Source organism: Equus quagga, chromosome 7 (genome assembly GCF_021613505.1).
Source record: "Equus quagga isolate Etosha38 chromosome 7, UCLA_HA_Equagga_1.0, whole genome shotgun sequence".
Taxonomy (NCBI): domain Eukaryota; kingdom Metazoa; phylum Chordata; class Mammalia; order Perissodactyla; family Equidae; genus Equus; species Equus quagga.
This window is the reverse complement of record NC_060273.1, coordinates 129,855,541-129,883,194: the sequence shown is the minus strand read 5'-3', so window position 1 is coordinate 129,883,194 and position 27,654 is coordinate 129,855,541. Positions and strand designations below refer to the sequence as shown.

The following is a 27,654-nucleotide window of genomic DNA, read 5'->3' as shown; positions in this document are numbered from 1 at the left end:
AACTCAATCACACATCCCATTTCCCAACATTTCAGCATGTCAGTCAGGAAAGGGGAAAAGAAGTCCTTCTAAAGCATGAATTGGTAGTGTTCTCTGTTGATGCGATTAACAAAAGAAAAAGTTTACTCCTACAGGTAGGGAATACTTAAGGGGGTCGTGGGACTGCCCCTAGAACAGAAAGAGACTTGGGATTATGTAGTCCCCTTTGTTGCTTCTGACATCTCAGTGCTTAAGCCGTGGCAAACTCGGTAAGCTTACACGTGGCTGTCACAATCACGTCATAAGCCAGGTGGGTGACTACTGAGTGACCTCTGATGCTACTTAAAAGTAGTCTGTGTGCACCTCTTCAGGCTCAGCACAACTCAACCCCGACCCCACATGCATGGATTGAATATGGATCCATACTGTGTGGCCACCTTGACCTTCAGGACTAACACAGGTGGCAGTTTGCTCTGGGACGTTGTCAAAGAAAAAATGTCTTAATCCTACCTAACAAAAAAAATGTCTTAATCCTGCCTAACAACAGTTTAAGACCTGAAAAACGCCGATCTGGGACTGTATTAACATCAGCATTGGAGAGGTTATCCTGAAAAACGTGGAGAGAAACTAAAATGTGTGCCGAGAATGGAGGTGAACATACAGATGATTTCCAACCAGCACGCTTAGGGACTCTGAGTTGACTAAGAATGTATTTCAAAATAACCAGTCAATTTTGTTGAACAAATAGCTTTCAAATATTAAGCTAGTTGTTTGTACGATTAAATCAGTCCATGAAAACAATTTATCTTCCATCCTCAGACAGAGACCTACTTATTGTCCAGAAACTTTTTCTTCTGTCTAATCCAAATTACTCTTCCACTGCTTCCACGCGTTTTTAATACTTTTGCTCATAGAGAGTGGCTCCTTGACTTTTCTTTGTCCTCCAGTTTTATCTTCTTAGCTTTCCCCACAGGTTCTATTTTTCATCCTTTGGTTACTCTTAATTAAAAACAAAAACAACACAGTTTCCTCTTGCTTAGTAGATATTTGCCAAGCTGGTAAAAATTACACATTAATTTCCCCACATAGGATATGTGGGAATAAAGTTCATCCAGATGCTAAAATATGTGGATTGCTATGTAAAATAGGATGGCCCCATCTGTGTTAGGTTTGCCCTCATTCATCCCAGCTCTTCTTGTGAGTGAGTGGTTCCTGGGGAGGGAGCAGTATGAATGCACCTTGGAAACATCATCGTTGTTCGTGTGTTTATTTGTGTGTGTGTGTGTGTGTGTGTTTGTGTGTGTGAAGGGCCGGGATGGAGAAGAATGTCTCCACAGGGATGCTAATAAGACCAGACCGCCAAAGTGGGATAAACAGGGGTCTCCAAGCTGAGTGCTGGGCTGAATCTTGAAGCAGCCCAAGGCTCGGGATGGGTTGGTGGGAAAGGAGAATGGGCCCACGGCATGCAGGATGAGTGTGCCTGAGGAGCCCTCCAGGCACAAACAGGGGTGGAGACAGACCTCAAGATGGCCTGGCATGTGTGAGGCCAAGCAAGTTGGCATTAGAAAATTTATCTTTCTCCTCTTTTATTCCCCTCAGGTTTCTTTATACTCTCTCTAAAATTCAGACGTCTGAATGGTCCCGGGATGGGGAGAAGGACCTGGTGGCCAGTGTTCATGACTTTTGGTTCCCTTCCCCTCAGGCTCTCTGGTCTGAGGACTGTTTACGAAGTTGTATTATGGTAGGAAGGCCTCCTGGTTAAACAACTAAGAGGCGGCCCCTTCAGGGCTCTAAATTGTCTAAAATATGAAAACATCAAGTTCTGACCCCACTAGGCAAATTACTGCTTAATTCTGAGTATTTATAAACTAAAAACATAACAATTTGCTCGGTATTATGGTCTCATTATTTGTAATAATTTATTAAAATTATTAAGCAAAGAAAGCTGTGGGTAGGACTGGGTTTTCCATGAGGCAGAGTAAAACGATGTGAGGATTTCAGGATTTGAGGTCGCCTTGCTTAGGGCGTGGATTGGAAAGGGCTGGGAAAGCATGTGTGGAGTATCCCCATATTTCCCACAATTTTGGACATAAAGGGGAAACAATTCAGCAAAGATAAGCTTATACTTAACTTATTTCTGGATCTCGAAGTCATTTGTTTAGTCCTGTAGGCTTGCTGATGAGCCGTTATGATAACGCTTCTCAGCGGTTCTCTCTACCGGAATATTAAAGTAATTGAGGTATTTGAAGGCGTGAAATGGAATGACTTCACCTCTCAGTGGTTCAGACAGATACCAAGGTCATGGCTGCAGTTGCTGGCCCAGGAATGTGTCCATCATGTATACATTCAGGCTAAGTGACAGAGCTCTCCTAAAATCTAGAAGTCCACAGATGCCAGAGTTAGCTTCCCATTAAGGAAATGCTTACAAGAATGTGGAGCAGGATAAAGCACAGACTAAGGGACAGAAACCAAGCTTGAGTTGCTTTACTGCAATATTCTGCGAAGTCAGACTTGGCTTCTGTTTAGCCTCTCTTTGGAGCTGTAAACGCCCCACGTTTCTTCCTGAGAGCCCTGAGCAATTGCATGAATACTTTGTTCTCTGACAATTTCCAGTATGATTCCATCCAAGGTTATGCGACAGGCTTGCATGATAAGGTCATATATGTTTGGGTATTTTATGTATGTATGTAACTTTGTCACTGCTTTGCAAAACCAAAAATTCCCTGAATATCCACCGGAGAAGATAACTCAGCATTTGACAGGTCAAGTAAAATGCCCTCCCTTATTCTTTATCCCTGCCTCCTTCTTTCTCCAACACTTTGGTTGACTAAGTTGTAAGCGCCTGAAATCATTCTCGGTGAATAATGCTGGACCACTCTGGAAATTTGCGGTTGAGAGCGGGACCCTCGTCATCACCACGCACTTTGTCACTGAGACAGGGTAACCCATGGTTACTGAGCTCAGATCAGTGAAGGGGCAGAGCCTCCCCTCCTCACCGCTCTATAAAAGAGACCCGGCAAGGGGACCCTACCAGCTTCCAGCTCAGCCTGGGCGAAGGCGTGGGAAGCCAAACCCGAGACCTCGGGAGCAGAGCACACCAGCTGCAGGGGCCAGGCCAGCATGTCTCCATCCTTCAAACTTCAGTGTCACTTCATTCTGATCTTCCTGATGGCTCTAAGAGGGGACAGCCGGTACCCAGAGGTGAGCGACCCCGGACTGACGCACCACACCTTCCGTGCTTGAGTGTCCAACCTTGGGGGCTGCGCAGGCTGCCTCTGCGCTCAGCTGTCGTTGGGTTAGGTCTTTCTTCCCTATCTTTTGCGCCCGTCTTCCCCGGTTTCCCCTGGACTGGTCTTCCTCTCTGCCTCTTCCTCCTTCCCTCTGGCCCCTGGGGATACCCTAGTCTGACCGAAAGGATCTAAGACTTTCCCATCTTCTCCGGACCCGGGAGACATTGGTTCCATCACTCTATTCTCTTTGCTGTGGGGCAGGGAGGGTGCCCCGCTCCTGGTCCCCTTTCTCACCCCTCGCGCTTTTCCCAACTGACCCATTTTCCTTGCCAGCTGCGGGAAGCGGCGCACCACGACCCCTTCCTGCTCCTCAGCGCCAGCCTGAAGCGGGAGCTGGCGGGGGAGCCGCTCTACCGGCGCGCTCTGCGTGAGTCGGGCGCCCGGCTCGCGGCCACCGGCAGCCGGGCGGTGGGGAGGTCGGCTCCGCGCCGAGGCGGGAGGCTCCGGGGCATCGGCGGCGAGGGGCTGGCCAGGACGGCCGGGGGCGCGATTCCCATCGCTAGGGCTCGGTCCGAGGAGGCGCGCTGGGGCGAGATGGGGTGACGCGCCCCGGGGCGCGGGGGACGGCGCAGCCGGGGCTGGGAGTCCGGGCACGGGCGCTGCAGACCTGGGAGTGGGGCGCGCGGAGGGGGGCTGCCGCCCGGGACCCCTTCCCCGCTGGCCTCCCCCAGGGTGCCTGGACATGCTGAGCCTCCAGGGCCAGTTCACCTTCACCGCCGACCGGCCGCAGCTGCACTGCGCCGCCTTCTTCATCGGCGAGCCCGAGGAGTTCATCACCATCCACTACGACCTGGTCTCCATCGACTGTCAGGGCGGGGACTTCCTGCAGGTGAGGCGCCTCGCCGCGCGCAGCCCCAGCCGCGGGGCACGGGAGCGGGCATGGGCCGGGCGCTGCGCCCAGAGACGGGCCGCTGAGCGTGGGGAGCCGGCGACCCTCTCAGTTAGACACTCTGCTGGTGCCCGAGTGGGACAGGCGCGCTCTGGGACCCCCACGCGGCGCCAACCTCGCCCCACTCCCGGAAGGGCCGATGGCTTGGAAGTTGCAGTGATTTTAGCTCCCTTCAGTTCGCTTTTGATCCCGGGCGCTTCCAAAGACTTGAACACGCGCGGAAAAACGCTGTGTTGTGATCTAGGGCGCATGGAAAATGCTACAAACTAACCAGCGCCAGCGCTCAGGTCCACCGTGCCGGCCAGTCCTGGTTAGAGATCCGAGCCCGCCTCGCTCCTGCTGGTCCCTCTCTCCGTGAAGCTGTTCCAGGCTCGCGGAGACTGTCTTTGATGCCTGGGCGACCCGATTTCGGAGCAGTGGGGCACTGACTGCTGGGAGGGGTGCTGAGAGGGAATCCAGTCTGAGGCAGGTGGGAGGGGAGGACAAGCCCCCCAGCTTCACAACCTCCCCTCTCCCAGTGGTTTCCTAAGTGTAACAGGACGGCTAGTGATGGCTGATGGAGGTCTCTGGTCCAGTTAAAATGACTGGGATTGAAACCTCCAAAGTGGAATTGTTTGGGAAGCTGTCAAACACGTTGGAGTAGAACTGGTCTGCTGCAGCAATTTGCAGCTGGGTGGCTGGGAATTTTGCTAATGTGAACTGGGTTGGGCTCATTAAATTGGAGACCTGTGGTGATTTTGAGGGTAAAGTGAGAGGACTCTGACCTTTTGTCTAACTGCAAACTTTAACAAGCCAAGAAAAAAGTCTTAAGTGGCATACCAGCCTTTATCATCTGAGTGTTGAATTGGTTGTTATTTTGATCCATAAGAGTAAAAAAATGAGGAAAACGGGCCTATATAACCATCGGTGGGTAGATAAAGTTGCCGCTCCAGTTTTTTCTTTGCTGTCTACTTTTGAGATATTTTGTCCACGTTTCAGTGAGTGGTGGAAGGAGAGCAACTGAAATCCAGATTACACTTTTGTGGAAGGTGGGATGTGTGGAAAATGTGACCAAGATAAAAATGTGTATTGTCTGTAGTTTCATTTACCAAGGTGGCTGAAATTATAAAGTATAAGAAAGATGATTTACTTTGGAAACTTTAAGGTTTATAAAGGGGAAAAAGCAATAATTAGTTAATACTATTACTTACAAATGGCCCTCACTGTAAAAATAGACACAAATGGAGAGCCAGCGGGCAGGGGCATGAAGGCTGTCACTTCCTCACTTATGGCTGGAGGCCCATTGCTGGGGAACTACTTCCCCCTTTTCAACACACCTGTGCCTTCAGCAGGCCATGGAGGAGATCTTTCACTATGTCTGTGTTTTTTGTTGGAAGGTATTTGATGGGTGGATCCTCAAGGGGGAGAAGTTCCCCAGTTCACAGGATCATCCTCTCCCGACGACTGAGCGGTACATAGATTTCTGTGACAGTGGTCTAAGCAGAAGGAGCATCAGATCCTCCCAGAACGTGGCCATGATCTTCTTCCGGGTCCATGAACCAGGAAATGGATTCACATTAACCATAAAGACAGATCCCAACCTCTTTCGTAAGTGGACTCCCTCTCTCCTCAGCCGGAAGGCAGGACTTGGAGGAGGGTTGAATCTGCTTTTCAAAGGTAGCATCATTGTACAGACTTAAGAAACGTGAAGAATGAATGGACATTGTTTTGTAATTAGAAATGACCTAAAGGATATTTCCTATTCATTGTTATGAAAATCAAATCAGAGTTTTTAATTTATTTCCCAGGCTAGGTAGGATACTAATTTATGGCGGGTAGAATTCTATTTTTTCTCCAAAGTCTTATTCTGATCTGCTAGGGTACTACAATGCATTCAGTGACAAACTTTAATCCCTCGCAGTCATTCCATTGATCTGGGATAAGCCGAGGGATCAGATAGCAAGTTGCATTCCTAGAGATATTCAGGCAACGATGAAAGGCTGCATATCTGGGATGTGGCAGGCGGATTTCACGCCCTGAGTGGAGGTTTGGACCAGAAGACCTTAGCATTGCCCTCTGATTCTGAGGCCACCACTCTAATTTAGTTCATTTCCAATGGAAACACACATAGATGCTGTCAAGTGAACAGCTCAGGCCTAAAACATGTTATCTTAATCAAAATTAGTTCATTCATCTGCTTACTTTTTCCCTCCTTAGGAGAAAAATCTTTTTAAAACACCAGGAAAAGAGAACATATCATTCATTTTTGGTTGCATACAATAGTATTAATATTAACACTTCATGTGGTTGAAGAATGGGGCCTAAGGTGCCAAAGAATAATATACTGACTGATCTTCCAATTTTCATTTTAAAAAACTAAAAGAATTTCTGAAGGAAAGCCCCCCTCCACCACAAAGCTGTGTCTGGGGACTGGAGCAGAATAATCCGAGAGGACAAAGTTAAATATTTCTCCTGTATTTCGTTTTGTTCGAAATTGAAAACCTTCCAGAATCATCAAGGAGTTTCAGTTCTTTTTTGAAATTAAGTATAATTAAAAATATGGAAAGGAGGCAGGAGGTAGTTTTGACCCATTCTGATCAATCAGAAACTTTTGTCCCATGATTGGCAAAAAAAAAAGCAGAGACTCTGATGCTTCTCATTTCACAGCTAGAAGAGTAAATTCACTGTAAGTCTAAACTTGAAATAAAAAACAAATTTCAGAAATTCTTGGGAGTAAAATTAAACGTAAAATTTATCTTTTAGTCAACTTACCACCTAACACCCAGCAAATATTTATCAGACGTAAGCCTGGTTTCTTTCTATTTTTTCCTCAGCCTCTTTTGGCACTGTTTTATTATTTACTTATTTTATTACTTAAAAAGTAACATTATGGCTCCAAATCCAATAAGTTCAGACAGGCAAGGTTTGAGTTCTGGACTCACCTTTAAGCCTTGATTCTTCCAGACTTCCAGCTTGAACTAGGACCCTAGTTAACTGAAGTGTTCCTAGAGCTTCTACCAGCTAATATTGTTTGTTTAGTTATTAATCAATGTCTTGTGATCGTTGTAAACAAGGAGACCCTCTGAGATTAAGATTAGAAGCCCCCTCGCAGCCCAGGGCCTCCTGACAATGTCAGACGTCCCCGATGATTTTCATTCCCCAACTCCTTCCCGTCTCCAGATTGCCTCAGTGATGTGTACTCTCTTCTGGGCCACAAGGCCCTAGACCATGAGTAGGAGCCTAAAATAAGGATAGAATAAATCTCTATAAAAACCCAGCTTGCCATGTAGTGAAAATGTGATTTTGTTTTTCTACAAAGCCTGCAACGTCATTTCCCAGACCCCAAACGGAAGGTTCACCCTGGTAGTTCCGCATCAACACCGAAACTGCAGCTTCTCCATAATTTATCCTGTGGCGATCAAAATATCCGACCTCACCCTGGGACACCTAAACGGTCTGCAGTTAAAGGTGAGTGGCTTACTGGCTTCCGGTTCATTCCCTAGTCTCGAAGGTGGACATTAGCAAATTGGAGTGGTGGGGTCTTCGGTGGACTCTGAAGTCTCAGACCCACGAGCCCGCCCTCACGGCTTTCACTCAACCGGCTGCCACTTCCGCTCTGCTGTAAATTGCATACTCAGGTGCCCCTGCTGACGACTTGAATACTTTTCTTGTGATGTAAGAAATGTTTTCAGTTGGTAAAGTTGTGGCATGTAATTACAATTGAACTCTCTTGTACTTGCCTCTTTCACGAAAATTCCCTCCCAGCAGAACCTAGCGTGAGTCATTGACACAGCTGTTTTTCTGATTATTGGAATTTTCTTTTGACATGAAGGAAGTATCTCATTGACAGAACTGTGTTGGGAAGGAATGCTAAGCGTAGCATAAAATACAAAATTGGATTTTTATATTGCAAAGTACAGTAAAGTTTTGAAGTTTTTTGCATTACATTTAATTCAGTACATTTTGCAACAAACTACTGGCTGAGACTCCCCATCCACCTGTTCTCCCGTGAACTTCTGTATGGACTTTACCATCAATGCTGAGCTTGACCACACTCACTGGCACTGGTAGCTTCTTCCCTGAGTCACTCTCATTTCCGTTTATCCCCGCATATGCCCACGTCAGGAGAACTCATGCATTTGCTGGCATCAGAGACCATTATAGTTCCTAATCAGACAGATTTCAGTGAAAACCAAATAACTAGGACCAGGACCGAGAATTTCCTTTAAACCCTAAATTCGTGGGCTGGTGCCTATTCTTTTCAGCTGGAGCTCTGTGGAAGGATAATCCTTTGATAAGACCAGGATAAGTGGGTGTCTTTGGCGTAGGCTTATTGGCTTGCGATTGTTTGTATGTCACTCTCGATGTGTAAAATAGGAGATGACAGAGTGCTAGGAGATTGGGAGGTCTGTGCTTTTTAGTTATTCTTCCCTATGAGGAGCAATCCTGGCGTTTCCCCTGAAAAAATTTAAAGACTGCAGTGTTCCAGGCATCTATTCTTTTACAAAATTTTTTTGAGCACTTACCATGTGCAAGGCACTATTCTGGATGCCAGAAATGAGCAAGGAACAAAACACATCCGGCTCTCATGGAACCTACATTCTAGTGGGAGGAGACAGGCAAATACTTAATATATTTCCAACAGTGGTGAGTGCCCTACAGAAACTGGGTGCTGTGATAGGCAGCGGCTGGGGATGGATGGGGTGGGGTGGGCTGGGGAGTTACCTGAGATAAGGTGGTCAGGGAAGAAACCTTCTGGGAAGGAGACATTTAAAATGAGACTTGAGTGGTAGATAAGAAGGAGCCAGCAGCCACAAGAGGAGCCAGCAGCCACAAGAGGAGCCAGGAACACAGGGAAAAGTATTGTAGAGGCAAGAATGGACTTGGGTTCCAGAAATGGAGAGAAGGCAAAGGAGAGGGGGAGTGGGATGAGACAGCATCAGGGAGATGGGCAGGGCCCGATGTGGAGAGCCTGGCAGGCTGTATTAAGGAGTTTTTTTGTTTTTGTTTTTTGAGCAAGATTAGCTCTGAGCTAACATCTGCTGCCAATCCTCCTCTTTTTGCTGAGGAAGACTGGCCCTGGGCTAACATCTGTGCCCATCTTCCTCTACTTTATATGTGGGACACCTGCCACAGCATGGCTTGACAAGCGGTGCCATGTCCGCACCCGGGATCCGAACCAGTGGACCCCAGGTGGCCGAAGTGGAACATGCGCACTTAACCGCTGCGCCGCCCGGCCAGCCCCAAGGAGTCTGAGTTTATTCTAAGTGAAGTGGGGGACCACTGAAGGGCTGCAGGAGGGAGGCAACATGATCTGACTTAAATTGGCTTCCATGTGGTGAACGGGCTGTAGGGGCCACAGTGGTGCAAGGAGAGCACCTAGGGCCGCTGTCATAGTCTAGGCAAGAGACGCTCATCCAGGCTGAGTCCAGGGAGGCAGAGCCTCAACGAAGAAACCTAGGGGACCGCTGCTGAGGAGCTGAACCCCAGAGATGTCCTTCCATAAGTCAGCTTCTGCCATTGTCGCTTCTGCTAACAGCTGAGAGGGTTGGGAAGAGGAGAGAGGTCATTGAACGCCGAGGAACAGGTGCACCCACCTTCCTTGTTTCTATGTTTTGTTCCCCTCATTTCAGCTTCTACTTCTTCCCATCCTCTTCATTTCCATTTCTCTCTCCTCAGCCTGCCTTTTCCCTTCACCACCTCCCGCTGAAATTTGGAACCTAAAGAACCAAGTGGAAAGTTTTGTCTTAAGAGATGCTCCCCCTGGACATCCTCTCCTCAGGGGAAAGGCAATTACAAGTTTTTTTCCTTCGCCCCTAAATGACTTATTCAACTCTTTATTGAGAACATGGGCCCTGTACACCGTGGGCTAATTAACCCTCTGTTTCATCATGTGATGAAATGATGTGTAAATCACCTCAACATAGAACCCAGCACATAGTAGGTGCTTTAAAATATATCTGCCCAGGTTCTTCCTTTCATTAGTCAAATGGTTGCTATTACAATACTTTCTAATTTGTGGTTTAGTTCCAGTTGCATTTCAAGTCTTCCAAGTGTTTGAGTGTGTGTGTTTATGTAAGTGTGTGTTTAGAGTTCTCTGTTTTACATTTTGGTACTGATGTGGCAGGGTCTGTCTGGTTAACTTCTGAGCACCGTGCCACACTACGTGGGGTCTCTTGATGAGTATGCCTCAGTGAAGGCAAGGGTCACAGGCAAACCTGTTATAGAATGTGTGGGGGTCAGTGCAAAAGGGAAAGGGGGGGGGTGCTTATTTAAAACTTATTAAGAATTTCAAGACGGTGACAGCAGAGCATTAAACCAAGCACCAGGCCCTTGTAAGTGTGGGCCCTGTGGACACAGGGGCCCTGCCCGTGAGGCCAGCCCTGATCACAGGAGAAGGGTGGCACTTGGGAGTGAGAGAAGCTGCTTTGTTTGTGTGGGAAAGAGAGGCACAAGGATTGCTGTGGATGAGACAGTGCGGGAAGGGTGAAGGGAAGCAGAAATGGGTGGTTACGGTGGATCACAGAGTCAGAAGGAATTCTTGTTTTAAATAGCTTGGAATGAACTTGCTTTAGTTGGAAGGAGAGTGATGGTGATAACTCTAGCTAACTTGAGCCCCAAATTAGGATTCTCTTCTTTCTTCAATATTCTTATAACTAATCTAAATCTTTATCAGTAGAAATGATAAAGATTGTCCCAACTGCATAAAAAGTCCTTTATAAGGAAGAGGAAAAGAGATGAGTTGAAGGAAAAACTGATGTGAAAGCCCTATTTATAAATACTCTGACTGCATGCATTAAGAAATTCAAATAATTCAGTCTGTATGTCCAAATGATTTAAAAAGCACAGCATTTTCGGATTCAATTTTCATACGTCTTATATGGCGTTTACAGATTCCCATTTCATCATTCCAGTCCTTGAGCTTATAAAAATTTTTAAAAACCGTGCACATACATTTGAAAAAATGATTACTCAACTGATTTAGAAAAGCAATCCTTTGCATTTTTTGCTCTTCTAGAAGTCTTTCAATTTCCGGAGTCCTGGATGTTAAATTAAATGGCCCTGCCACGATGTCTAGGGCTGAGTGAGTGCATTCACCAACCTGCCGTTGGTCAAATGGCTTGACTTCCGTGATCGGTTTAAATATATCTTTGTTTGCTGCTTTCTTCCTGTAGAAACCCTCAGCAGGCTGCGGGGACAAAGGAGACTTTGTGGAGCTGCTGGGAGGAACAGGACTGGACCCTTCAAAGATGATGCCTTTAGCCGATCTCTGCTATCCCTTTCGTGGCCCTGGTGAGAGGTTTTTTTGATCATTATGTGACTATCTGGATTATTTCCTTAAATAAAACAACTCAAATTTTTTTATACATGGGAAGGCAAGTTCTACCAAAAAAAACTTTAACTTTGCATTTTGAGCCAGTGTGAGGATTTTCCCTGTGAGTCTAGGCGCAGCGTCAAGGATGCGTCTCCACAATGCCCGACGCTGGGAGAGAAACCTAGGAAGTAACAAGGACGCCTATTTAAGGGTGGCCCTAAGTAAAACCATGAAAAAGACAAGCTTTTTTATTCTGTGCTTTCTCCACCCTCTTGAAGGTCCCTGCTTGCATCCTCGAGCGATTAAAGAGCTTGCTTACTAAGTGAAAACTATGGTTCAAATAGTAGATGTTTCATCGATTAGTAACAGTAAAATAATGAAGTCATATCCTTAAATAACTTTTCCCATGTATATGTATATATGTGTGTATTACTGGTAGTAAATAAATTAAAAAGTGATACACTTTATTAGGAATTCTCAGAATTGCTGAATGTCTCCAACTTCTAGCAGCAAAGCCAGCTTCTGAAAGGCCACTACAAAAACAGAAGGAGGGGCCAGCCCGGTGGTGCAGCAGTTAAGTTTGCACTTTCCACTTCGGTGGCCCAGGGTTCACTGGTTCGAATCCCAGGTGCAGACGTGGCACCGCTTGTCCAGCCATGCTGTGGCAGGCGTCCCACATATAAAGTAGAGGAAGATGGGCACAGATGTTAGCTCAGGGCCAGTCTTCCTCAGCAAAAAGAGGAGGATTGGCAGCAGATGTTAGTTTAGGGCTAACCTTCCTTAAAACACACACACACACACAGAAGGAAATTCTGAAATCTACAAGTGGTCGCCTGTGATAAAAGACCAGTTTAGCTCACAACATGCCAAGCAGAACCGGATCTTCTCTGCTGGGGATCCGTGAGGATTTTCCCTCTGATTATGCTCAGGTGGGGTGAGGGTGGGTGGAAACTACTCACCTCATGACCAAATTAATTAATGAAGCCCAAGGCAGGAGGGAAAGGATTACGTAAAATATTTCCATAAAGGTCACTCTCGTACCTGTCCTTCAGAGGCAGGAATCAGAGATTATCTTTAGAGACAAAGATAAAACAGAAGAGGAAGAAGCACAGCCTCTAATCTCATGGCGATTTCTTAGGTAGCCCCTTCCTCTCCTCCCCACAGGTCACTAACCAACCAGGTAACGAAGCTGCAAATCAGACATCCTTTTGATCTGCTGTTACCTGTTCTAATTAAAACGGGTCTGCCCACCAGTATTCTCTCTCCCTGAGCTAATACTGGGTGCTTAATAAGCAAAACATCTCTGAGCTGGAATTTAAATGTACAGGTAAACGCCGAGGCCTGATATGCAGTCCGCTGAGCCCAGATACACCTGTATAAGAAGTTTCAGATGAGATTTGAGGAGGACTGGGCCCAAGGCAAGCTTTCTAATCAAGACAAAGGCAACACACTTCTTTTTTTTTTTTTTTTTTAAAGATTTTATTTTTCCTCTTTCTCCCCACAGCCCCCCGCTACATAGTTGTGTATTTTTAGTTGTGGGTCCTTCTAGTTGTGGCATGTGGGATGCTGCCCCAGCATGGCCTGATGAGCGGTGCCATGTCCCCGCCCAGGATCCGAACCTGTGAAACCCTGGGCCGCCACAGCGGAGCATGCAAACTTAACCACTCAGCCAGGGGACCGGCCCCTAGGCAACAGGTTTCTAAAAACTCACTTTGCTGAAAATTCAGGGATTCTTTTATGCTACTTGACGCTGGAGCCCTGGTTTGGACTGTCAGTGCATGTGCCTTCTCTGGCCTTCTGCACGTGCTCTCTGAGGTCCCGGGTCCTAACGGAGGGCACCTGTGGGGAGAAGTATTTGAGCTGGGTAAGAGGATTAGGTAAGGACTAAAGAACACTCATGCCTTAAAGTTTAGAGAATTGAAGCCAGGGTAATTTGGGTGCTTGAATTATAGGACTTGAATTTGGGAAAAGGTGAGACTTGGGCCAAAAAACCACTTTTGCCTAAATTATCTAGATAATTGAAACCAGTCTTAAGATAATTTGAAGGCTTGAATTATATGACTCACTGCTTCCTTTTAGACTTCCTTTTTTTCTCTTATTCACCATGTTTCCATGAGCGCCTCCTACGCTATTCAGACAATGAAGAACCATTAGGGACCCTGCCCTTTCAATTGGATTTTATTAGGAATTATGTCAAAATAGTTAATAAACAATACGCACAGCAGCTAAAGGAAAGAGGACGTGTTATGTACATTGAAGTTCAGAGTAAGATCAGAAAAAGAAGACCGTCCGAATGATTTAAAGAAAATTAAGCTTGGCCCTCCTCATAAAAGCTAGACTCCCTGGTGCTTATATTAAAATAATTATAGGGTTTGTATTTGTTATGTCTCCAAATTAACTTTTACCTCACTAACTCTGTCTGGCTGTTTCACTTCCTTTAAACCTAGGCGCATGTTGGTGAAGTGCCTGTTCTATAAGGTTAATGCTAGCGTTTCTCAGAATTTAGGCCTTACAGAGACAGAGTGGTGGAAAAGTTGAGAAAATTAAAACAGCAGAACGGATTACTGCCGGCAGATAAATCTTTCCTCGGGAACCAGCTGGAGGCTGGAAAAACAAAAGAAAAGTAATTTTTAGTAAAAACGAGTTTCGGTATCTAACTGCTCAGGCACGTCAGCACTAGATGCTTGTTCCGATAATGAATGAGACTGGATTTAAGAGACGCAAAGCTGTCAAAAGCCATTCCAAGTAAGAAGCAGAGAAAGAATGAGAGAGAAAAGGTGCAGGTGAACGATGGAACAGAAAGGAGTATATTCAGTGCGTATCTAAACCATGCAAATGATTTTTTGTTTATATGTAAAGCAGAATCATTATCTAGGCTCAGAAAATAACGAACAGGTGATGTTTTGGTCTATATGAATGTCCAGGAGTCCATTCCATCCTCTAGCTCTGCCTGCCACAGGCCACTTGCACCGTCAGATGTTATGACAACCAAAACCTGTCCCTGCAAATTCCCCACCTGTCCCTAGGGGGCGGTACTGCCCCCACTGAGAACACAGCTAGAAACGGGTGCTGCGTGGACAGACGGCTCGCCCTCACCTGGCTTTACCGCCAATGCCTTGCAGGTAGAACAAGAAAAGGGCAAGGAGGCATCTTCCTGCCTCTTTCCAGCCAGTTTTATTTGCCTACAGTGTTCTTGCACAGGAAGAGAAAGGCTGAGTTCAGTTTCCTCTTCTACAATTGGTTATCTATCATAATGAAAATGAAAACAAGAACGTTTCACCTGAGGGCAGATGCATGGCTGGAGGATGTGAGAGGAAGAGACATGCCCTCGCTTTCTTTGTGTTTAAATGATCTCACTGACAGAAATGTGTGGTTTCTAACCTGCTGGGAAACTTTTACTTTTTGCCTGAATTATAGCACAAATGAAAATTGGCTGTGACAACACAGTGGTGCGCATGGTCTCCAGCGGAAAACACATCAATCGTGTGACTTTCGAGTACCGCCAGCTGGAGCCATACGAACTGGAAAACCCAAATGGAAACAGTATCCCGGAATTCTGTTTGTCTATCTAGTCTTTGCATAACCAACGCCATGATTTCCATGCTGCTAGCAAAGTGAGTTTTTAATGGCTGTTATATATGATTTTGATGACCAGCTAGTTAAAAGCCAGTCAGTATCCCTGCCTTGAGCATATGTCACACACACACACATGAATTTTTGTACCTTGCTTCTTTTTCACTTATAATATATAAATGACCACATAGCAGGAAATAAGACCCCCTTTGGTAGAAAAACATTTTTCTGTAATTCTTTGGTATGCTACAAATCTGAATTGGTAAGACAAGTGCAAAGCTGTGTGCAATAAAAAAAATTGTCTCAAGGGAAAATACTACAAAGAAATAAAAATGGTGACAGTCATATCAGTTTCATAACGGAAAATGATCGAATGTCTGTGTATACCAAAGTAGTTGCATCTGTTTGTTTATTTTTTGCTTATTATTCTATTTATAATTGATAATAGTTGTAGCTACTATTTAGTATTTGTAACAACTTGTTTTTAACAAAACTTTATAGCATGGAAAAAATTTTCCATCCACAAATACAAACATGAATAAATATATTCAGAACCTTGGCACCTTGACATTGTGCTTTGTTTTCCCGAGTAGTCCCCTCCTTAGCACCATCAGCAAGTAATGTTCTCATGTGGTACAGAGCCAAATGCTGAACTAAATCATTTTAGACTTCTTAGCACGAGTAGGACTCTGGGCCACCGAGGGAGAATTATTTAGAGCACCGGGGAGCGTTGCAGTGTTTGTACAAACATCGCTAACGGACTGGTCCTGACAGGGAAGCAGGATGCAAGAATCCCTCTCCTACTGTCGCCCAAGAAACCGGAATACATGTCTTTGTCACAGTGGGTGTACTGTTCAATAAGGACAGCAAAGACCGTACAACTCTCATGGACCGCAATGTGCAGAAATCTGAGTACTTCTTTGGTACCGAAGGCAGTTTACTGTTGACTGAGCTTTATCCACGTTTGGTTTGAGATGAAGCATGTGGTCTGTAAAAGACACTGGGGCAAAAACTGAGGTCCTGGGCAACAAAGGGAATACTCCTAAATGAACTCTTTAGTGTGCATTAGTGGGTGGAAGCTGCAAACTGTGCCATAGTTAATGGCCTGATTATGATTCTGAAAACATATTTAATATAAACTTTGTTTTATAATGGAGTTTACTGGAATCCCATACACCGAGCTTGTTAACAAAATCTGAAAACCAGGCAGAAAGAAAACTACTGATTGAAAGTGATAAAATTACCCAGGATTTAGCACAAATTTTGGCTCTGTAGGTATTTTGGAATGAGTGGACTTTGGCAAATGAATGAATAAATGCCTGAATGGATGGATGGATGAATGAATGCTGGGATGAATGAATAAATGTGTGAATGGATGTATGTATGTATGAATGAATGCTTGGATGAATGAAGAATTGGCTGAATGGATGGATGTATGATTCCCTATTAGTTATATGAGATGTTGGATTCCTTATTTCATAGAAAATAAATTCTATAAAGTTGAACCCTTTTATCTTTTTCATAGACCCTCTCACAACCTAAATAACATGGTCACTTATATCATTGTCTGAAGTTTCTAGATTTTAACACTCATGATCCCCTCATGCTGAATGGAGAAAATGGGCTGAGGTAAGAGGGCGCGTATTTTACCGTGGAAGTTAGGACAACCTGCCTTTATTCCTAAGGGCTATTTTGCAAGCTATCGGTCTCTGCCCTAAAATGGGTAGGACTGTAGCTCCTAGGGTTCCCTCCAACCCTGCCACTCTGCGGTCATTCATCTGTGATGTTTTACTTCAAAGCTCATACTGCACAGTAGCGTACATCCTCTGAGAGGACAGCTACTCCTGTGGGCTGTCCATGACTTGTTCTTTGGAGATCTGTGACTGAGTCTTCATTCCATACAGCTGAGCCCTATCTGTGGGCTCCATGCTGCCCCAGGACAAATCCTGGCCTCAGACAGGAGGCATTTGAACAGCTCTTGTCCAGCATGCTGGTCACAAAGGAGTCACCTCATAAAGAGCGTGTCTTGACTCTCTTCCTGATCCTACACTCATCCTCACTCCTAACTCTGGGTCTTCCAAATACTAGCAGGCAACTCAGGCTCTACCACTGATCACTGGATTCCCAAATTCCTCCTGCCTCCATGTCTGAAATGCTGAGCCATTTTACTCATAGGTTTTATGTCACTGTACCCACCACAGCCTCTGGACACTTTTCTACCTCCTGTACGCCTGCCTCTTCCGCCACGGTCTTCCGGCCTATGGTCTGTGGAATACGGACACTGGTCCGCCTATGACAGTGGACTTCCTCCCAGTGTCTGAAGCAGCATGTCATCATCCCCAACCTCTTGCTAGTACTGTCAGGGCAGAAATGCTACGTGTGCCCCAAAAGTCATTTCTTCTACCTCCTGAGGAGGCAGCTAGACCACTTTTTCCAACCTCCCTTACAGTTTGGTTATGTGACTGAAGTTTGACTGGAGGAATGTGGGTAGAAACGATGTCCAACCCTCATGTGATCTTCCATACCTTCTTTCTTTTCTCCTGTCTACTGGCAAGATACTGAGGTTCCTCTAGGACTCCAAGGCCACACAAGGAGACAGAGCCATAGGGTACAAGGATCCTGGGTCCCTGAATGGCCACAGGGAAGGCTGCCTATGGACCAGGAACTGGACCTTGTGTGAACGAGAAGTAAACTTTTATTTTCTTAAGATACTGAGGTAATGAGAATGATGACGATTTTGGCATAGCATTGAGTGTTACTGTAGTTCATACAATGGACGTGTCTGAATCCACTTCTCAGCTATTCTCTAATTTTCCTGTCTGGTTTTGCTGCATTTACCCAGCCAGGCCTGATCTGATTGTCTTCCAGAGAGAAATTTCTCAAATGCACATCTTCGATCTCATGAACGGAGGCTTGAACTGCTATCATTATATCCAGCTTTTCCATATTCCTTAAGGAATCTTCTAGTAATAGGGATTCTTAGATTAGACTCCTTGGAAAATCTGATGGACAATAGATCATCTCCCCCCCCCAAAAAAGCCCATATATGCAAGAACACCCCCACATTTCTGAGAGTTCGCAGAGCCCTGAAGACCCAGGCAAGCTTTCAGGATAAGAATCCCTGCTCTAGGAATAAAAAATGGATAAAACCACGTTTTATACCAGTCTTCTCAAAGTGGGCTGCCCTCTCTTCAATATTAAAAATATTCATTGGTTAATTTGGCTGCAAAGTAAGTTGATAATAACAACTTAATGTTTCTGCTTTCATATTGAACTATTTTGTTTTGCCTTTTACTACGTGAGTTTTTCTGGCCCGCTATGTAGTTTTTCCTCAGGGAGGAACTACATTTGACACAGACAAACTTTTGTGACAAAGCTTCTTCCAGATGTCTCCCAACTTCAAACTTTCCTTTCTTGCAATTTTAATAGGGAAGAAACATTGCCAGAGTTTGCCTGCAAAGTAGAATCTTCATGAAAGAAAAATAAAGCTTTCACGGGCAGGATTTACTTTTGGGCATTTTGTTTAAGTGCTCAACACCTGACAGAGAGTTACGGCTGGGCTCCGGTGACAGGGCAATCACGAGGAGGTCTATCTGAATCCGCTCTCATCCGTCAGTGCAGAATTTCAGGAGAGAGAAACACCTTTGTTTGTCCAAATAAGCAGATCGAAAGGCCTCGGTTCTGACAGGTCATTTTTAATGATTGCCATCCATTTTTCTCTTTGCATTTAAAAGTTTTTCTTCATGTGTTAAGAGAAACTGTTCAAAGAAGCAGCTGAGATGTGAGCAAGGAAACGTGGGAGAGGGAAAGAAGGCTTGATTCGAGGGTCCGAAAACAAGGGTCTCCAACAGCAAAGCTGTTGTTGGTAGCAATAGTGTGCTCGATCTTTCTGCGGCTGACAAATTGAAAACGAGGAGTGTCTGTGTTTTAAGGAGACAATTTCAATGCAGGACGTATAGCCGGATGAGTTAGACAGAACCGCGATCTTTGTAACCAGATGGATTATCAGACACTGGGGTTTCCTAGTAAGAAGATGGACTCCTCCCTGATGACTTCCTTCCCTTCCCCAGGTTTCTAAAGTATACAAGAAAAATGTGTCCTGTGCTATTAATGGTTCAGAAGGAATCAAGTCAGCCAAATGCACGAACAAGGTCGATGGCTGCCTATGTGGTGTGATTTGAAGGACAGCAAAACATCCACTGGACTGAAAATATCACCAAAATTTGCCCCCTTAACATCCTTTTCCTTTCGTTCTTTAAGATGTATTTTTAATTAAGCAAGTAATTCATGAGTCCTTTACTGTTTTAAAAGAGTCAAACCATACGGAGGTAACTAGTTAGTGAAGTAACTTACAAATCAGTAATTAATTTGGCCATATACAGTATTGCTAATCATTATAATGTGACATAGAATTGGCAGGTAAGCTCTGAATAAAGCAGAGTGTGGTAGGTGAAATTAAGAGAGTGAGAAGCTGAGAGGGAGACAGACTCAGATGAACGCCCCATCGAGGCTATCAGGAAAGCCAGCAAGGAACTAATGACACCACTGGCTGGCTGAGAGTTTGAAGGGGTAAGCAAACAGAGCTTGCTATGGAGGTGGGGGTGTGGTCAAAGACAAACTCTGTACACTTCCCCAGTATTACCTAGGACCAGCTCGGAATGCAATCTTGCCTGTGTAGGATGGATGGGACCAGAGATACAGCTTTAGAAATAAGATCTAATCCTGTGAGTACAGGCATCATAATGGAGAGGGAGGAAGCCAGAGATTGGAACCAGACATGAGGTTGAGTTCTGATTCGACTACTAACCCCCCGTGTGTCCTTGAGCAAGTCACTGCACCTCTCTCAGCATCAGCTTCCTCACATGTAAGGTATAAACAGGAGCACCTACTCCTTTAATGTGAGAGCTTTCACGAGTGCCAAGCACCATTCTAGGCACATGGCACCTATATAAATATAAATTTATATAGGCTATAAATATGAGTGTCGTTTTCCCGGAAAAGTTGTTTATCAGTCAAGGCTTTGGTAATATAGTTTCATCTTAAATGCTGTAAAGAGGTGTGCTATGTAAAGGAAGTAAGAGGTGGCTCTTCTAAGTGATAAGAATTTATTTGGTGAAAAGAAAATAGCTGATTGTTTTTGTGACATCAAATTGTTGTGTGTGTGTGTGTGTATATCTATATAGAATCTATATCTATATAGAATATATATAGAGAGAATATTTATATATATATTGGCCTTACCACTACAGCATTTTCTCATCAGTTCATGAAAATGAGGTGGTCCATTTGCAAGGTTCATAAAATGGTCGCTCCACCTTGCGATCCGCCCAGCGAAGCCAATCTTCCACCCACCGTGTCTGGGCTTATTAACAAGAGCCTCTACAGTTCTTCCCTCTCCTGCCTTCCTAGTGAAAAACAACTTGCTCACACTGAGTGCCCCTTAAGGGACACTGAAACGCCAGTTCCAGGGTAAAGGCAGGGAGGGGTGAGGCTGGTGGAACTTTCTGTAAGCCTACAGGTTTAAAAAGAAAACAAATAAACCAAAAAACCTCTCTCCAAGATGGACAAACATTAAGAAAATGTTTGGCTTTATTGTTAATTTAAGTAAGAATCAAAGCTAGTATTTATTGAACACTTACCATGGTCCTTGTACTGTTCCACAAACTTCCCATGAGTTGGGACACTTTAACCTGTCTCCATCTTGTAGGTGGAGAAACGGAAGCAGAGAGAAATAGAAGGAAGTGGCCTCGAACCACTCAAGAAGCAGCAAAGCCTGGAGGAGACTCCAGCCTCTGACCTCAGCACGCATCCACTTTATCACTGCTCCACGGGCTGCTTTCACAGAGGGTTTCTGCCAGCATAGCAGTGACAGTGAAAGCTTTCTGGTCCTTATTCCTTTACCAAAACACACCATTCAAAGCGATTTAAGGCATTCATGACTGAGGATATTATAAGAAATTAATCCCAATTCCAACTCTCAGGATGGCCAAATGTGATGGCTAATTTTACTTGGTGAACTTGGCAAGGCCATGGTACCCTGATATTTGGTCAAGTACTCGTCAGGATGTAGCTGTGAAGGCATTCTTTACATGAGATTAACATTTAAATCAGTAGACTTTGAGTAAAGTAGGTTATCCTCCATGATATGGGTGGGCCTCATCCAATCAGTTGAAGGTCTTAAGAGAAAAAAGACAGAGGTCCCTGAGGAAGAGAGAACATTCTATTGGTTCTGTTTTTCTGGAGAACCCAGACTAACACGCTAAATACTATGAACTAACTTTTTTTTTTTCCTGAAAAATCTTTCCCTTATAGCCAGACATAATGTGCAAAGCAAAGGTGTTGCTAAATTCCCTGTTTACCACTGAAGGGTCTGAGGGGATGATGTCTTTTCTCTCTCCACATAGTCCTGTGTGACCTCCTGGTCACAAGCAGACTGGCTTTCATACACAGGGCACAAAAGGGCAAAGGAACGGATGCCAACAGATTCCTTAGCACCTTCCCCACATCGCCTCAGTCCGCTTACCTGAGAACCAGGTGCTGAAGACCGCAAGGGCCAAAATAAAACCCAGTTCTCACCCAGAGAAACTATCTCTGAAAAGAAAGTCCAAAATAACAATGGTTGAGAGATGTCATTGTCTCATTTTTAGGAGAAACTGCAGAAAGAACAGCCAACAGTTACACAGAAACTTAAGATTGTGCATACGTCAGTTCAGAGCAATATTCTATTTATAACCCATGCTAATTAAATGTTATCACTTAACATTCATGATTAACAAAGGTTTCCTGGCTATTGTCAAATCTCAAGTGAAAGGCTTTTAGCTTCCTTCATTTCTTCCCCATGAAACCAGTTCCAAAGTCTCCTTCGAAGCAGTGTCTTTAATTGGAAAGCACTTCCTCATGCATGAATGAACAAGGTGTTTCCTCAGGTCATTGATAAAACGTGCTCTATCCAGGACTGCAGAAGCATCTGGCATGTAACTATGTAACAAGACAGGAACAGAACATTATGGGGAAAAAAAACCTCAGAAGATTCATTTTTTTAAAAATGTAATAAATTTAAGAAATGAAGAAAAGAATCAGTAAAATATAAAGCTCAGAGAATGGGCTCAACAGTAGACTGGACCAGCTGAGAAAATCAGTTCTGAAAGAAGTGAGGAGGCAGGAAGGACAGAATGAGATGACGGACAGGCATGGGAGAGGGCCCCTGGATGTCAGGCGTTCAGTTTCTCCTCCCCATAAACGATGAATATTCTCAGATACTTTGCATATTTTTTAAATAGTTCTCTTGAAAATTACTGTCTCAGAAGGTAATATCCATAAAGATGCTGTGAAGAACCACTCGCTCGTATTAAGTGAATGTAGGTGAACAAACTTAGTAATTCAGGGTAACCCCTATGCTATGGACCAAATGTTTGTGTCCCCCTCAATTCATATGTGGCATCCTAACCCCTAATGTGATGGTACTGTAGGGGAGGAAGACATTTCCTCTACTCGCTCTGGGTCCTTCTGGCTGGACAACAAATTAAATTCACCTGAGACAGAATAATAGGAGAAAATCAAACAAAGCTTTATAACATGTATGCATGGGAGAGGCTCAGGAAAACTGAGCAACTCGCTAACATGGTGGACGTTCTCACCTTAAATACCATCCTCAGCTAAAGACAAAGGAGGATGTATGGGGGAGTCAGTTATGGGAGATTACCAGAAAAGCGCAGTAAACTACAGTAAGGCGCAGACGTAAGTCCTTGCCTTCTGCACTGATAAGAGTTGCTAGAGATAAGGTCATCCCCCTTCTTCCTGGTACAGAGAGGGAGACATCTTTACAGATGGAGATTTCCTTTACAATGTAAATGTCTCCTAACAAAGGGTAACTTCTACTTCTCAGAGTTTCTCTCATGTTTGCAGTTTTTAAAAGTAACCAGCCTGAAATAATCCTCATGCCAAAGAGACATGTCTTGGGATGGCCAATTCTAGTCCTAGTACTAGTCTAGTACTAGTCTAGTCTAGTACTTTGAGAGGTGACTGGAATTAGTGCTCATATCAAAGAGGCACCTCTGCCGCTTCAGCCACATGAGGTACAGAGAAAAGATGGCCGTGCGGGAATGGGGCCTCATCAGATGCTGAATCGGCCGGTGTCCTGATCTTGGACTTCCCAGCTTACAGAACTGTGAGAAATAAATGTTTGTTGTTTCTAAGTCACCCAGTTTATGATATTTTGTTATAGCAGCCTGAACGAACTAAGACACTCTCCTGGGCTTGATCGGTCTGCTAATTCCCCTTATAGTCATTTTGTTTTGTTTTTTATTCTTTTTTTTTCCCCTGCTTTTTCTCCCAAGATCTCCCCAGTATGTAGTTGTATATTTTAGTTGTGAGTCCTTCTAGTTGTGTGTTTTTTATTCTTAAATAATCCAGTAAAGTACCTCAATTCCACATTTCAGTTCTTTATGTATATAGATTTTAATTGATACTCAAGTTTTTGCCCTAGCACATTCTTTTAGCCCCAGAATTGACCTCATCTCTATACAATAATAAATCTAACATTTGTTCAGTGTTTATTATATACTAAGCATTGTAAAATGGTTTACATATATTATCTCATTTAATCTTACAACAACCCAAAGAGGTTGGTAGTATTATTACCCTCATTTTACAAATTAAGGAACTGAGGAAGAAAGAGGTTAAGACACTTACCCAAGGTCACACAGCTGCTCATCCGTAATGGGAAACCAGTCACATGCCTTAGTCAAGGTGACGTCGTGGCAACAAGGACACATCTCCTTCCGAATTGTCAATCGTTCTTTCATTCTACCAGTTTCACAGTCCTGTCTCTCCTCTTCCATTACAACCCATCCTGCTCCATCCTCCCTCCACCCAAATAAAAAAGTCCAAAGTCTGGGAAAAAATACTGAGATAATTCAATGGGTTTGCTTTTATTATTTGCTTTTTAATAGAAGCATGTGGGTCATTTCCCATTTTCATTCCACTATAATTGCAATACATGGCTTGTGGTATATCATATGTCTGGAGGATGAAGTAAAGTCCTTCAGACTTGGTGTTTGGGCTATCTACATGCTTTCATAATGTTCCTCAGGTCAAGGTTTGGACAAGAAATTCATTGCTGTGATGAATAAGAAGCAACAGCATGACCCTGTGTTCTGGCTAGAAGAGACAAAGTTTGATTTTGAGCTTGCATTTGGCAGAGTTTCCAAGCAGTATTTCTAGAACAAAAGCCGCCTCCATTTGGTTCTGCTGGAACGTGGTGGCTGATTCCAGACTGGAGTCTCTGAGCTGATGGGGGAGCTCAGAGACAGAGAGATAGGTCTCCCAAACTAGACAGCGCACGAGAGAAACCAGTGGGCCCAATACCTGGCACAGCCTGGAGGCATTTTCTTAAGATAAACTTAGCTTAAATTGCCAGGCCTTCCTCTGACTGCAGAGAACAGTGACCATTTCCCACTTTTTTGGGAAGTCTTATCAGGTTGCCAAGGCTGATGAGAAAAAGTGGTGCCCCAGAAGAGAAACTTGTTGGCAGCTGCTGGTGGTGTTATTATTTAAAGGGAACTCTCTATTTGGCCATGCTTCCTAAACTGTAACGTGAACATGAGTCTCACAGGGCTCTCATCGAAGGTCAGATTCTGATTCGGGGGTGGGAGCTGGGGTTCTGCGTTTCTAACAGCTCCCGGCTGATACTGACGTCCCAGTCCGTGAACCACGAGGGTGTACAGACCTGTATGGAGGAGGATTACCTCTCAAAGCAGGAAGCTGATAGTTGGTTTATTTGTTTTTGCTTTTCTTGAAAGCTTATGCTTAATTATAAAATCTACCTCACTTTCTTTCCACCTTGTCACTTGTGTTTGGAGCAACACAATGGAAGGAGCAAGCTGTAACTTGTGAACAGCAGCCACATTAATAAAAGAAAGCTCCAGAGGGAAAACCCACGACCAGCCTGTTGCCATGACGCCAGGTTAATGACACTGCCTGGAAGGGCGATTCTCCCTGGAGTAGGTATCAAGTGACACCATCTTAATTACCCACGGAAAAGACTGCCATTTCCAGCAAACAATTATTTCCTGATCGATCTAGTGTCTTGTTAAGTACATTTTCTGGCTATTTATAACCAAACATCTGATGTGCTTTCTCTAAGGAGAGCCACCTTCTCTGCTATCTCTACGCATCAGCAGCTGCAACTCACACCGCACACAAAAGCTTCTATTCTGAATTGTTTGAAACTCCTCATTAATCGTTACGCTTCTGTGGCTTTTGACTATAGATGGAGAAATGAGAAGGGCACACAACGTCTCTTCCAGCAACTTGTGTTCTGTTTGTGGACAAGGCCTCACTTGGGGGAAGACAAGAGGGTTGTCTCCCGCCCTCTCTGAGGCATCTTCTTGACCTCACCTGCCTGCCGCTCTCCACTCTCCACAGGCCTGCTCACTTCACTTTCGGTTGTGGCCTAGAAGACCCGTGGACTGCTGTCCCATCTGACGCCTGACAAGACACCTCCCATCACTAGGTTAGGAGGCCAGTGCAGCTCTCACTTCCCCTCTTGGTTCTCTCTTTTACTTCCCTCCATGACCACCACACTGAGTGGAAAATCTTTTCATGAGTGTAGCGGGTTGAACAGTGTCCCCCCAAAGTCTACTCAGAATGGGACTTTATTTGGAACAGAATCTTTGCAGTTGTAATTAGTTAAGATGAGGTCACGCTAATTTAGGATGAGCCCTCAATGTCCTTAGACCAGGAAAGGACACACAGGTACTCAGAGAAGACACAGAGAGGAGAAGACCATGCGACAATGGGGGCAGAGATTGGAGACGCAGTTACAAGCCAAGGAATGCCAAAGATCACCAGCACCCGCCAGAATCTGGGAAGACAAGGAAGGATTCTCCCCTGGAGCCTTTAGACAGGGCGTGGCCGTGATGATAACTTGACTTCGGACTTCTAGCCTCCTGAACTGTGAGATGATAAATTTCGAGTGTTTGAAGCTGCCCAGTTTGTGGTACTTTTTTTATGGCAACCATAGGAAATCAGTACAATGAGTGAGGGAAATCACTCTCATTAAAAGGTATGCAGGAAAGTATTTAAAAGCGTGTGAAAAAATATGACTACTCCTACTGCCTGAAGAAAAAAGTCTCAGAATGAAGCCCTTCATAAGGCCCCACCGTGTCCTCACCTTGCTCAAATCTCAAGCCTGGGCTTCCCAGGGAAGCATCTTCTTCAAACCTCCACAGTTCGAATCTCCAGCCCCTCTTGGGAAATCCCACACACCACTGTTAGGGACAACTCATGATCGTGGCACCCAGCTGTGATTTTCCTAATTCTGAATTATCCAGCCCAGAATCACACGGCAGGCGAAGGGGCCCCATCGTATGAGCAGTGACCCTGTAGATTATTCAAGATCTCCTACCTGTGGGCGCTGTGGACCTGCTCCTGCATTCTTTTGAGTGTCCATTGGGTGACTCTGGGATGGCAAATGCATGCAACAGCACACACACACGCACACACACCTCCCAAGGACAGACACCCATTCTCAGATACAGTACCATCCAGTGGAGGAAAGAAACAGCTATATAACTGCCCCATAATTAGCAAAGCCATGCCCACCTGTAGTGGGCTTAGAACTTTATATGATGTAACCTTCTCATTACTGTTACTGGGTAGATGGAGATAATGGGGGATTTTCACCTTTAAGCAGAGGACAAAAACATGATCCTCACTGGGTATTGCTTGGCGCTGAAAAAAGGGACAGGAAATCCCTTTGGTCATTCTCTATCTCTTAAATCATAACACTTCATTTCTTTGCAGTTAAAAAAACAAAAACAAAACAGAGTTTTGGCACAAAGAATGAAGCCAGCACCCCTTTTGGCTGATCATAAAACAAGAAAGAAAGGTAAAAAGAGGAAAGGAATTGAATGGAACAGAAAGGAATGGGAAAAAAAAGGAAAAGTTGATGTGTGAGTTTGGGCCACAGATGCTGCATCGAAAAGATAAGAAGGCCCAGTTGCTCCCTCTCTCTTTGGAATTCTGACGCCTTAGCTGGGTTTTTCCTTCAGAAAAAATGAATGGCTTTTGACAAGAGGGGTTTGGGGGAGAAAGACCTGCCACTGGTGTTGAGCAGGATTACTTCTCCTGCTTTATCATCAGGAGTGTTTTTGTGTTGTTTGAGCTCAAAATTCATTCAAATAGACTTTCAGAGTTTTCAATTGATTAAGGTGGCTCAGAAAAAAAAAAATTCCTGAGTTTGTGTCTTTCTGCCGTGTGAGTCTTAAACCACTTTAAAAACTTTTCCTTTGTAAGCATAAACAATGCAGGTTGACTACAGATGGATAAGAAAAATAAGTAAGGAAAATGAAAGCTGATAGCATCAATGCAGAAATAACTACTAATATTTTTACTGCTATTGCTTATATTCTTCCTGGCTTTTTCTATATTTACAAATATTACTAATATGTTAAGAAATGGAATCACACTATATTTTCTGCTTTCTAATCTGCTTTTCTCCCTAAATATATTGTGTGAATATCTCCCCTTGTCAATAAATGTGTTTCCATATTTATTTAGTCAATCCTGTGGTGCATTCGCACTGTGTCAACTTAGCTACATTTCCCAGAATCCCCTTCCCTGGATGG

At 44.4% G+C, this 27,654-nt stretch overlaps 1 protein-coding gene across 1 annotated transcript; it reads left to right on the top strand.

Annotated features, from left to right (window-relative positions):
* Window positions 1-3,051: 3,051 nt before the first annotated feature.
* CRHBP (corticotropin releasing hormone binding protein) lies at window positions 3,052-15,388 on the top strand. Its single transcript, XM_046668322.1, has 7 exons — window positions 3,052-3,180; window positions 3,543-3,636; window positions 3,941-4,098; window positions 5,535-5,745; window positions 7,457-7,605; window positions 11,313-11,430; window positions 14,870-15,388. The coding sequence occupies exons 1-7, from the start codon at window positions 3,100-3,102 to the stop codon at window positions 15,022-15,024; spliced, it is 966 nt and encodes a 321-aa protein (XP_046524278.1). The 5' UTR covers window positions 3,052-3,099; the 3' UTR covers window positions 15,025-15,388.
* The last annotated feature ends 12,266 nt before the right edge of the window (window positions 15,389-27,654 follow it).

What these genes read in the sequence shown, in the direction of transcription:
- CRHBP (XM_046668322.1), top strand. Translation starts at nt 3,100, where the DNA reads ATGTCTCCATCCTTCAAACTTCAGTGTCACTTCATTCTGATCTTCCTG. An exon ending in AGGGCGGGGACTTCCTGCAG is followed by an intron (nt 4,099 to 5,534) that starts GTGAGGCGCCTC and finishes TTTTGTTGGAAG; the next exon opens with GTATTTGATGGGTGGATCCT. An exon ending in CTATCCCTTTCGTGGCCCTG is followed by an intron (nt 11,431 to 14,869) that starts GTGAGAGGTTTT and finishes CCTGAATTATAG; the next exon opens with CACAAATGAAAATTGGCTGT.